At 36.7% G+C, this 13346-nt stretch overlaps 1 protein-coding gene across 1 annotated transcript in view; it reads left to right on the top strand.

The window, feature by feature from the left end:
• The window catches only part of GRIN3A (glutamate ionotropic receptor NMDA type subunit 3A), a 215892-nt gene that overhangs the window by 191184 nt on the left and 11362 nt on the right, over positions 1-13346 (top strand). Inside the window, exons 7-8 of the mRNA XM_072655052.1 lie at positions 10165-10329; positions 12193-12266. Of these exons, the coding sequence (XP_072511153.1) occupies positions 10165-10329; positions 12193-12266 (239 nt within the window). The remainder of the gene's footprint in view (positions 1-10164; positions 10330-12192; positions 12267-13346) is intronic.

Below are 13346 nucleotides of genomic sequence, written 5' to 3'. Positions count from 1 at the left end.
TCCTTCCTCAGACATATGAATTGCTGGCTTGAAATCTTGGGTAGACCTGAAATTTGCAAGGATCTCATGTTTGCAGACTAGAAACAGGAAGTATTTAAATACCTATGGGGCAGAATAGAATCAGAATTTAAAGCTGGAAGGACCCTTAGAGAGATCATTTAGTCCAACCCTTTCATTTTTTTAAAAATGTATTTATTTCTTTATTTTAAGTTTTCAACATTCATTTCCACAAAATTTTGAGTTCCAAATTTTCTCACCATCCCTCCCCTTCTCCCACCTCAAAACACCTTTGATCTGATGACCCCTTCCACCAATGTGCCCTCCCTTCTAACATCCCTCCCTTCCCTTGTCCCCATCTTCTCTCTTATCCTGTAGGGCAAGATAAATTTCTATACCTCATTACCCATATTTCTTATTTCCCAGTTGTACACAAAAACAATTCTCAATATTTGTTCCTAAAACTTTGAGTTCCAACTTCTCTTCCTTCCTCCCTCCCCAGTCATCCCCACTGAGAAGGCAAGGAATTCAATAAAGGCTATATATGTGTAGTTTTGCAAATGACTTTCATAATAGTCATGTTGTGTAAGACTAACTATATTTCCCTCCATACTATCTTGTCCCCTATTTTTTCTATTCTTTCTTTTGACCTTGTGCCTCCCCAAGAGTGTTTACTTCTAATTGCTCCTTCCTCCCATTTGCCCTCCCTTCCTCCCCACCCTGCTTATCCCCTTCTCCCCTACTTTCCTGTAGTGTAAGATAGATGTTCATACCAAATTGAGTGTGCACGTTATTCCTTCCTTGAGCCAAATGAGATGAGAGTAAGCTTCACTTTTTCCCTCTCACCTCCCTCCTTTTCCCCTCCATTGGAAAAACTTTTTCTTGCCTCATCTATGAGAGATGATTTGCCCCAATCCATTTCTCCTTTTCTCCTCCCAATATATCCCTGTCTCCCCCCCTTAATTCTATTTTTCAGATATGATCCCTTCCTATTCAACTTACCCTGTGCTCTCTATCTCTGTGTGTGTGTGTGTGTGTGTGTGTGTGTGTGTGTATAATCCTTCCAACTATCCAGATACTGAGAAAAGTTTCAAGAATTACAAATATTATCTTTCCATGTAGGAATGCAAACAGTTCAACTTTAGTAAATCCCTTGTGATTTTTCTTTCCTGTTTACCTTTTCATGCTTCTCTTGATTCTTGTGTTTGAAAGTCAAATTTTCTTTTCAGTTCTAGTCTTTTCATCAAGAATACTTGAAAGTCCTCTATTTCATTGAATTACCATTTTTCCCCTGAAGTATTATACTCAGTTTTGCTGGGTAGGTGATTCTTGGTTTTAATCCTAGTTCCTTTGACTTCTGGAATATCATATTCCAAGCCCTTCAATCCTTTAATGTAGAAGCTACTAGATCTTGTGTTATCCTGATTGTATTTCCACAATACTTGAATTGTTTCTTTATAGCTGCTTGCAATATTTTCTCCTTGACCTGGAAACTCTGGAATTTGGCTACAATATTCCTAGGAGTTTCTCTTTTTGGATCTCTTTCAGGAGGTGATTGGTGGATTCTTTCAATATTTATTTTGCCCTCTGGTTCTAGAATATCAGGGCAGTTTTCCTTGATAATTTCATGAAAGATGATGTCTAGGCTCTTTTTTTGATCAGGGCTTTCAGGTAGTCCCATAATTTTTAAATTGTCTCACCTGGATCTATTTTCCAGGTCAGTTGTTTTTCCAATGAGATATTTCACATTATCTTCCATTTTTTTCACTCTTTTGGTTTTGTTTTGTAATTTCTTGGTTTCTCATAAAGTCATTAGCTTCCATCTAATTTTAATTCTAATCTAATTAGAATGTTCCATTCTAATTCTAATTCTGATTTTAATTTTTAAAGAACTATTTTCTTCATTGAGCTTTTGAACTTCCTTTTCCATTTGGCTAATTCTAGAGCATTCTTCTCCTCACTGGCTTTTTGGACCTCTTTTGCCAGTTGAGTTAGCCTATTTTTAAAGGTGTTATTTTCTTCAGCATTTTTCTGAGTCTCCTTTAGCAAGCTGTTGACTTGCTTTTCATGATTTTCTTGCATTGTTCTCATTTCTCTTCCCAGTTTTTCCTCTACCTCTCTTACTTGATTTTCAAACTCCTTTTTGAGCTCTTCCATGGCCTGGGACTATTGCATATTTATTTTGGATGTTTGGGATACAGAAGCCTTGATTTTATGTCTTTCGCTAATGGTAAACATTATTCTTCCTCATTTAACCTGAGCCCCAAAGAGAAGAAATTACTGATCTAAGTTTGCACAGATAGTAAGTGGCAGAGCTGGGATACAAAGGTCCTTCCATTATATCATCCTGCCCCTGGACCCAATAACTCTTCAGACCATTACAAAATATTCAATATATGTGGTCTAAACAAATCCCCTTTGATTTTCAAGAATGCATTCCCAAGGTGATTCCATAGCATTGTTGATAGTTAGCCTTAAAATCAGGAAGGCCTGTGTTCACATTCTGATTCTAACATATATTGACTGTAAGAATCTTGGTCAATCACAACTCTTCATTGTCTGTACTGGTAATAATGATGATAATATAATAACAACAACAGCTAACATTCACATAGAACTTTAAGATTGCTAAAGCACTGTATAGATATTATCCCATTTGAGAGTATTTCCACACCAGAAATTTCAAACATTAATGAAACCATAGGTCCAGATAGCCAGATATTTAGATAGATGGATGGACAGACAGACAGATATTTAGACAGACAGACAGACAGACAGACAGATAGATAGATAGATAGATAGATAGATAGATAGATAGATAGATAGATAGATAGATAGATAGATGGATAGATAGATATTTAGGTAGATAGGTAGATATTTAGGTAGATAGATAGATGGATAGACAGACAGACAGACAGACAGATACACAACAAGCCCCAAAGTATAAGAACTTAACTTGACAATGTTCATAACAACATCTTTGTTATATCGTGTAATGTGGAGAGGCACTATGATACATAGGGTAAAAAGCACAGGACTTGGAGTTACAAGACTCAGATTTAAATCTTGACTCTGACCTCTCTGAGCTTCAAATTTCTTACTCATAAAATGGGACTGATGATGTATACTATATATAATCCAAGGTTATGAAGAAAGTGCTTTGTAGTCATAGAAAAATGAAGAGTTACTCGCACCCAGATATTAACATGCTTGGGTCATAGATTTAAAGCTAGAAGAGAGCTCAGAGACAGTCTAATCCAATGCCCTCATTTTACAGATAGGAAAACTGAAGCATAGTCTGAGGTAACAAAGGCAGTGAGAGAAGTAGGATTCGAATCTGGGTCCCCCAATGCCAAGATCCAGTGATTTTTCCACTCTACCACACTAACTTTCTCAACTCACTTGAGAGCCACAAGAAACTGGAATTTCTTTCCCTTAACCTATAGCAAGAGTGCTGATCACCATGTCAAACAGTACATCCTCAAATGAAAACAGCTGTATTCTCAGAGACTTCCTCAGTTGCTACTTCAAGGAGACATTATCACAGCAATCTCATGGACCTGCTTTAATCCCTAAACCACATATTGAACTTCCTTAGTTTTCAACATCTCCCATACTGAATAATGATTGAACATGTGTGCTAGTTCCATAGCAGAAGAAAGGTCATCTGAATTCCATTAAATCTCCAGAGAAAGAAACAGACTTCTTCATTGTAGGACAGGTAGAATTGAAAAGAAAAGAATTAAAGTCATCACTTCTCCTCTCGCACTCGCTGCCAAATTTGATTCCCTGGAATAAACCTTATCACACTGCAAAGAAAAAATAGGCATGGCTGTTACTATTCCCACAAGACTTCTTGAAGGAAAATATTAATAGGGCATTTAAAATACTAGCAAGATATAGTAATTACAGAAGAAAATGGAAAATTGAAAAAGTTATGACTCAAGGTTTTAGTCTAGCTTTGGAATAATTTGCTCAAATTGCAAAATACATATATGTATATTATATATATTTGTATCTACATTTCACATTCCTAATAACCTAGAATTAACTAGCTAATTGCTTCATCAGAATTAGCCGAACATAACTTCTAATAATTCTGGAAGTAACTTTAAAGTCAATTCCCATTTCTGGCTTCATTATTGAAGAGGTTCTAATAATGTGGACAACTGGTAAGAAGAATAGCAATTAATATGACAAAAAAGGAAAATGATGGTTGTTGAAGGAGATGGGATGGGACACTAATATACTGCTGGTGGAGTTGTGAACTGATCCAACCATTCTGGGGAGCAATGAGGAACTACGCCCAAAGAGCTATAAAACTATTCATACCCTTTGATCCAGCAATACCACTGCTAGGTTTATATCCCAAAGAAATCCAAAAAAGGGAAAAGGACCTATCTGAGCAAAAATATTTATAGCAGCTCTTTTTGTGATGACTAAGAATTGGAAATCAAAGGGATGCCCATCAATTGGGCAACAGCAAAACAAGCTGTGGTATATAATTGTAATGGAATATTATTGTGCTACAAGAAATGATAAGTAGGATGATTTCAGAAAAACCTGGACTTACATGAACTAATGAATAATGAAGTGACCAGAACTAGAAAAACATTGTACACACTAACCGCGACGTTGTTTGACAAAGAACTGACAACGACTTAGCTATTCTCAGCAAACAACAACTCTAGACAATCCCAAAGGACCCTTGATGAAGCCTACTCTCTGCCTCTAGAGAAAGAACTGATATTGTTCAAATACGGACTGAAGCAGGTTATTTTTCACTTTCTTTTTTTTCTATTACTCCAGTCTTCTTATACAAAACAACTTTTATGGAAATATTTTACATAAGTGCCTATGCATAACCTACATCTGACTGATTACCATCTCGGGGAGAGGAGAGGGCAGGGAAGGAGGAATACAATTTGGAACTCAAAATTTTAAATAAAAATGTTAAAGAATTTTAAAAAAAAGAAAATTTAAAAAGACTAGCATTTATTTTCAAATTAAAGTGAGCCATATTTTTTCTGTCATATGATGGTACTGTTGGATCAAATGGCAAATGCATCTTCTTTTTTGTACAGCTTCTTGGAATGAGCAGTTCATATTTACTGATGAATAAGTGAATAACTGTTTTCTTTTTTTCGGTCCAAAAGCTAATTACCTCCTTTAGGCTTTGAAGGAGGTTAGAAAAATTCCAAGACTTAGCAAGTAAAGTTCAAGGAGACATTCCCAAAACTTTTAATCATGTCATAGAGTTCAATCAGATCCACTCTGAGCCTTTGTCTTGTCTAGCTGAAGAATCCTCATCTTAACCTGTGTTCATGGTGACCCTAGGATCATTTGAATTACCCTGCTCTGAAACACTGCTAGGTCTTTTGGGAAACAGATTGATCAGAAATGTATGAATCATTCTAAGTACATAAGAAATGCAGCTTTGTAAAAAGATAAGATTGGTTTTTGTACTATTTTCAGATACTTTCTTTGGAGTGGCCATATTAACTTCCAGATCAAATCTCCCTCCTCCCAAACACCTTTCAAATTGGAGAAAGGAAAGTTAGAAGCCCAGAGAAGAACTCACTCAATATCATTGCTTTAATTAGAAATTTTTGAATGTGGGGTAGCACATGGGAAGTGGGAGGAAACACATCTTGAAGTCAATTTCTTAACCTATGCTATGGCTAACTATTAGTTGGTATGTAAATGTCTCATTTCATTCTAATGCCAAACCCTGAATTATCAAACAGGCTAGAATCAGATCTGATCTAAAATAGGCTACAATATAGTACAGCTTGGATTATACTCTAATAGCTTTATCATGAATCATAATATAATGAGCTCCCAGTACATTATGATTATTTTCATTGAGTATAGTATAACAGAAAGAACACTTGACTTGGAACTCTATACACTAATCTATACACATAAATAACCACCTTGTTGAATTACCTCTCACAATAAATTATTTACAAAATCATTTAGTATTCTATAAAGAACACTATTAAATGGGACTTTAAATCTGCTTTTCTACTCACTTTTCTGTTTTTAATTTTATTTCTTTTTATTACTACCTTTGATGTTTTTTATATCATACTCATTTCCTCTTTCCCTCATGCAATAAACTATCCCTTGTAATAAAAATTTTAAGAAAAAGGGCAGAAGTGGGGGAGGAAATAGTTCAGGAAAACTACCCAACATCAACCATGTCTGACAATATTCCACACCCTCTGCAATGAAAGGAAACAGATACATTTTCCCAAGTCTTCTCCAGGGTCAAGGTTGGTCATTATAATTACATATTATTCAATTTGAATTTGTTATTCTTTCCATTTACATTTATTGCAGTAGCATATTGTTTTCCTGTTTTGCTTACTTCAGGCATTAGCTCACATAAGTTTCTCCACGCTTCTCTGAATTCTTCATGTTCTTTACTTCTTTCAGTGGAGGAATATTCTTCACATACCATGATGCTTTAATCACTCCCCAATCAATAAGCATCTACTTTGTTTCTAATTCCTTTTTGCACCAAAAGTGCTGCATTGAGCATATAAAATGGCAAGAACTATTAAGCTTTGGTGGGTCCCTTCACTGCTAGGAAAAGAAGTTGAAGAAAATTTAAGAGAGTGTGAATGTTAAGTCTGCTAATTACTTCCAGTGGGACCTTAATTTATATCAGATCTCTGCGCATCACTCTCCTCTTCTGTAAAAGAAAGGGATTATATCATAAGCATCCATGGATATAGGGCTGGCACACCATGGTGAGGGAGAATTACCAATCATTCTTTTCCTTGGAAAAGCAGGTAGGCAGCACGGTGGACAGAGTGACAAGCCTGGAGTCAGGAAGACCTGAGTTCAAATCTGGTTTCAGACATCTACTAGTCGTATGACCCTGGATAAGTCACTTAACCCTGTTTGCCTCAGTTCCTCATCTGTAAAATGAACTAGAGAATGAAATTGACAACTACTCCAATGCTCTTGCCAAGAAAACCCCAAATGGAATCATGAGCAGTTGGACACAATCAAATAACAACAACAACTTTCTCTTCCCTCAACGAGGAAGGACCAAATGGTGATGCCTGCCCATGGTTCACCCATGCCTTATCCATGCCTAGGGTTATTCCAGATAATCTCTAAGGTTACTTTTAACTTTAGCAACTATAAGTATAGACTTTATATAATAGATCACAGGAAGCCATTACAATTTATATTTTGAGCAAAAGAGTGGCATCATCACAGTTATGTGATAGAAAGGTTAAGAAATATATGGGTTCGAGATAGGATGGGGAAGAATGAGTACAACGTTCTACAGAAAACATACACAGCTTCTTTCTCCAATGTCCAGCTCATTTGAACTTCAGAAAAGGCTCTTGTTTATTAGTAATAATAATAGCTAGAATTTATACCATACTTTAAGGTTTATAGAGTACTTTATAAGTATTTCATCTTATCCTCACAATAACCCTGGAAGGTAGGTTCTAATTTTAATCCCCATGACATAAGAAGAAACTGGGACAGAGAGGTTAAGTGAGTTTTCTAGGGTCCCATAGCTAATAAATGTCTGGGTCTGGATTTGAACTCAGGTCTTCCTGACTCCTAGGCAGTTAGGTGGTGCAGCAGATAGAGCTCCAGGCTCTCAGCAAGACGAGTTCAAATCTGGCCTCAGATACTTACTAGCTGTGTGACCCTGGGCAAGTCACTTAACCCCATTTGCCTCTCTTTCCTCATCTGTAAAATGAGCTGGAGAAGGAAATGGCAAACCACTCTGGTACCTTTGTCAAAAAACGGGGTGGGGGGGGAGTCATAAAAAGTAGGATACAACTGACATGACTGAACAACTCCCTGACTCCTATACACAGTTTGCACTTAGTATTTTCTCACCATTTAGATCCTCCAAAAGCTTGATAATCACTAAGGATATTCCTGTATCCCTAACCTCCCATTCCAATGTTCCCATAGACCAAATAGGGATACAATATTTGCTTCTCTAAAATCAATCTCCTTTCAGATAGAATCAAAGATACGTCTTACCAGATTGTATATTCCAAGCCTCTGTTTTTCCAGCTGAGAAACTGTGAAGAGGCAGAAATGATAATTTTCAGGAGATGAGTCAAAAATGAATTCAGAGCTTCAAGTTTAGGTGACTAGGTTGGTGATGAGACCAATAACAGAAATATGGAAATCAAGAGGAGTCTGAAAAGCAGGGATATGCAGGTCAGGAAGATGAGAAGATGGGGCAGGAATAGTAATATTTAGGATGTGAAATGTAGGATAGGCAATGAAAAAAGTGGGCCAATGAAAACAGAAACTGAGAGGCATAGCATTTGTAATGAAAATCACCCTGAGCTGAGAAGAACCCTGAATTGGACTCCAAATCTCTGTTACTTGCTAGATATATGACTTAGAGTAAATCACTATATAGCCTTTCTGAACCCATTTACTCATTGTAAAATGGGTGCAATAAACCCTACCTCAACTGTTATTACATAAATCAAGTGAGACAATGTAGGCAGTAGCACTTTTGAATTGTAAAGCTGCGTATAAATCTAAGTATTTGTTATCATTAATATCATCATTCTCTTTCAATTATATTGCCACCAATTGCAGCCTCAAGTTAAGGAACATGAGTTGAGAGGGTAACATAGAAGGGAGGGAATTAATGTATCTTACATGCCTGTTCCATGCTCAAAAAATGCATTTCCACACCCCTCCCAAAGCTATAAGTTAGCCAAAAGAAATCTACAAATGGTCAGTATCTTTAGTGTTCTCCTGAGCAGCCAGTTGTAATCTTGGATGAATTGGAGATCACAGGAGATGGAATCTGAGGCTGTCTTCCCATGCACATGCCTCTTTAGTTCCTCTAAACAAAGTGAAAAAATCAAGCTCAGAAAATTTGAAATTCTTTTTGATTCTTTTGGCTGAAAGAACACAGAAGCAAAGGTCATCATCATTATCATTAAATGGTAAATTCATCATTGAGCATTTCTTGAGCATCTACAAAGTGTCAAGCACTATGCTAGATGCTAGCATTTCAAAAACAAAAATGGAACAGTCTCTTCCCTTAGGGAAGCATTGCCTTTCATAGTAATATTGTACCTATAAACTATAATGACAGCTGAGGCCCTAAAAGTTTTAGAATCACATCTTAGACCTGATACCTGGAGAAAAAGAGTGTCCTCATCTTGCTATGGAAGAGGAAGCTAAGGCAGAGAGACATTTTCCTAGATTTACACAATGAAAGAACTTCTCTGAGGCTGGAGACATCACAAAAGCTAAGATCTCAAAGGTGGAAAGGACCTCAGAGGTCATATATTCCAGTTCCTTTCAAAATATTAATCCTGTCTACAATATCCCTGAAAAATGAGCAGTCAGCCTCACATTAAATACTCACCACCCACCAAATTGCCCAGCACAGTTGGCAACAGCTCAAATTGACTTCAGAAGGCATCTAGTCTCCTCTATGCTTAAACAAAGTTCCCTCTATAGTATATTGATAAATGGTCATCCAGACTTTGCTCAGGGAATGGAACTACGAGTTCCAGGTTCTAGAGAACCAGGAAGTGGCTCAAAGAACCCCACCCAAGTGGTTACTATCCTCTCTGGAGTCATTCTTCCCTTGACTATGTCCTCATTACCTAAAACAGATGGAGAATTTCAAGATACTCATGATAACAGTACAGAGAGGTTCTCAGACCTCAGTGGCAACTCCTTTAGACTCACAAAAACTCAGAGGATTCCTCTCCCCAGCATTTGTAACATCCATGAGTTAATGACAAAAACCAAACCTGAATAATTTCCTAATCCTAAGCCTAAACCAGAAGAATCAAAGATTCCTTTTTACAATAGATATAGTACAAGATTTGGTACTGTTTCATAGATTAAATTTTATGTTGCCTTCTCGATAAGCTCCTTGCACGCAGGAACCTTGTTTCATTTTCATTTGTATCCACATTATATCTAACTCTAACATGATGTATTGCATCTAGCAGCTGCTTCACAAATGTTTAAAGAATGAACGAATTTGTTATTTATTCAGTACACAAGTATTATACCTCTGACTTTGTTTTAGAATAAGGGTCATAGCTGTGAGTACACTACAACGAACCAAATCATATTGTCATTCTTTGCTAATAGCTTTCCTTTTCTTTTTCCTTCTCTTTTCTCATTTAGACTTTACAAATGGGTATTAAGCACTTTTCCGGACTCTTCGTGATGCTGTGCATTGGCATTGGCTTATCTATCTTAACTACCATTGGAGAGCACATAGTATACAGGCTGATCCTACCACGAATCAAAAAGAAATCCAAGCTGAAATACTGGCTCCACACCAGTCAGGTGAGTGCCATGGGAGCACCAGAGGACCCCAATTCCAACCATACCAGGTTATCAAGCATATAGTAAGCAAGACCATATCTTGAGAAGTATATTCTAATAAATGCCATATTTGGATGAGTCCCTCCTCAGGAGGACAACTGTGACAGTGAGGGACCTTGAGAGCATGCCTTTGGGGTTCAGGTGGGGATATTTAGCTTACAGACAAGAAAACATGGAGGAAGTCTTATGCTAACTATATACGTATCTGAAGGGCTGTCATGTGGGAAATATTATTTTGTTAGGCCTCAGAAGATAGAACTAGGAAAAACGGGTGGAATTTACAGGGAAAATGATTTCAGTTCAATATAAGAAATAATTTCATATTAATTAAGAAATGTTTAAAAATGGAACATGCTGGTTTGGGAGATGGATGACCATTGAGCAGTGATCATAGAATTGTGTGCTCTGAGGAACCTTAGAAATCTTTTAGTCCAATATTCTAGCTTTACAGGTGGGAAACAGGCCCAGAGGTGGTAAGTATTTTGTCCAGCATCACACAGGCTTAGGACTTAAACCTAGCTTTAAAGTGAGCTAATTTTTCAGATACGGGTTAGGCTCATCTCTAAGGTCTCTTCCAACTCTCATTCTATGAAATGCAGGATTAGTCAGCTGTGTGGAGAATTAAAACCATGTAAACAGTCATAACAAACTACAGCTCTTTTCCCCTCTAAAATAGGAGTTCTTATTAGCCTCACTTGTGTCCTGAACCCCTTGTTAATTTGGTGAAGCCAATAGATCCTTTCCCAGAATAATGTTTTTAAATAATTGAAGCAAATGCTAAATTTCATTTAGAAGTCAGAAAAATTAAGATGTTAGTTTTTTTCCCATTGAAGTTCATGGAACCCCTTGAATCTATCCACAGAAGTTTCCTTTAGAAGTTTATAGACCTCTTCATATTAATAACTTCTATTCTAAAATGATTTTCCCATCAAATTAAGCTCCTTGAAAACAGGACAATTTCTTATCATACTTCTATATCTCCTGCAAAGCTTAGCACAAAGCATCTTTCCTAATGAAAGCATTTTAAAGTCTTTCACTTCTGCACAACTACCCCCATAGAAGAGGTAGCTTGAGAAAGCATCCTATTTCTTTGTTCTATGGTAAAAGCCATATTTAAGTGAGCTCTAACACCCATAGGTCTTAGATGTTTGTTACCTTTAGGACATTCCTTAAAGTCAGTAATACCACTGGCCACCCCCATACATGAACCATGTCATCACCACCAGTGTGGTGTGAATGCTAAATTTGGAGTCAGAAGACCTACATTCAAACCCTGGCTCTGATACTTAGGACTTATGTGACCATGAGCAAGTTATTTCATTTTTCTGTGCCTAGAAAATAAGAGAGTTGGACTAGGTGACCTCTAAGGAATTCTTTCCAGATCTAAATCTACGATCTTGTAAATTCCCTCATCCCCTTAACGTAGCTGAGCAGCTCATATTATGAGGACATTTGGATTCTAAGAAGCTCTCATCTTACTGGCTGTTCATTAAGATAAGGAGACTGTTTGGGCTGACCTTTTCATACCCCAAATAATTATTAAATATTCAGTCATATGGCTTCATTCTAAAGATAGAATGACAACTTAGAGATTTTTTGTGCCGTTTAAATGTAACTGAACCTACAACTCAATGGGAAGGGAATTAACTCCCAGCCTCCGTTGGAGTTGGAAAGAAAAAGTCAACATTCTCTTGAACTAACTCAATACCCTCTATTCTCGTAGGCAGATGCTTAGCCAGGGCTTTTTTTACTTGAAGTATGTGGCTTTGTAGGGGAGGGGTTTCTAATTGTTTCTCTTTATGTTTTCTGTTTTCTGTGTTCTAGAGGTTACATAGAGCTCTAAATACCTCCTTTGTTGAGGAAAAGCAGCAGCTCAAGACAAAACAAGTGGAAAAAAGGTAAAAAAATGGATTAATGGTATAGATTCATTGTTGATTTGTTTTCTGAAAAGAAAATCAGAGCAATGTTTGGAAGGGGGTTTTATAATAAAAATCAGCTGCATGGTAGTCAGGGACTATAGAAGAAGGTAGAGATATAATATACCTGCATATGTACCACAGGGGAAAGAGAAATGGCTTTGTAGTTGGAGCATCTAATACTGCCTGTGAGACCTCGAGCAAATCCTTTTCTTTCTCTAGCTTGCCTCAGTTTCCTTTTTTGTGAAATGAGGGTGTTAGACTAGATAATCTAGTTCTAAATCCTATCATCCTATGAGCCATTCGATCTCTCATGTATGAATGAAGACCTCCTATCTTGTCTCCAACCTCTAGTCCAAATTTTTAACTTTACTAGAAAATAAGATATATTTTTTAAAATATTTAATACACTTAAATATTTTATTTTTTTAACCAGTGCGAATAACCCAAGTCATGTGATAGGAGTTAAAAGGAATTTGGGACCATATCTCAAATAAGAATTTAGAGTTCAGATTGAGAAACTGATAGGCAGAAAAGGGGACAGGATTCAAATAAGTGACTTTATCTTTCATTTTATTTTTTTAATGAACAAAAACTCATTTTCTGTCTCATCTTCCCTTCTCTCCCACTGGAAAAAAGGAAAACTTTGTAACAAGTATGCATAGTCAAGCAAAACAAATTACCATATTGGCTGTGTCCAAAAAAATACAGGTTGCAATCTGTACCTGAGTCCATCATTTCTCCATCAGGAGGTCAGTAGCATGCTTCATCATCAATACTCCAGAATAATGTTTAGTTACTGTGCTGATCAGAGTTCGTAAGTCTTTCAAAGTTTTTGGATGGACATAATCTTAGCATGAGATTATTCTTCAAGGTTTACAAAGAACATTCTTCATTAAAAACTAAATGAGCTAGGAATAACGTCTGTCTTATTGGCATAATTTTACAGATGAGGAAACTGAGGCTTGAGGAGGTGAAATAATTCCCCAAGGAAACATAGTTATTAAGTGGTAGAGATAAGACTCAAATCTACATTTCCTAACTCCAAGTCTTTCTGTTTTA

Source organism: Notamacropus eugenii, chromosome 1, assembly GCF_028372415.1.
Source record: "Notamacropus eugenii isolate mMacEug1 chromosome 1, mMacEug1.pri_v2, whole genome shotgun sequence".
Lineage (NCBI taxonomy): Eukaryota > Metazoa > Chordata > Mammalia > Diprotodontia > Macropodidae > Notamacropus > Notamacropus eugenii.
Note: the sequence above shows the minus strand (reverse complement) of the source record. Positions and strands in the feature narration are given on the sequence as shown.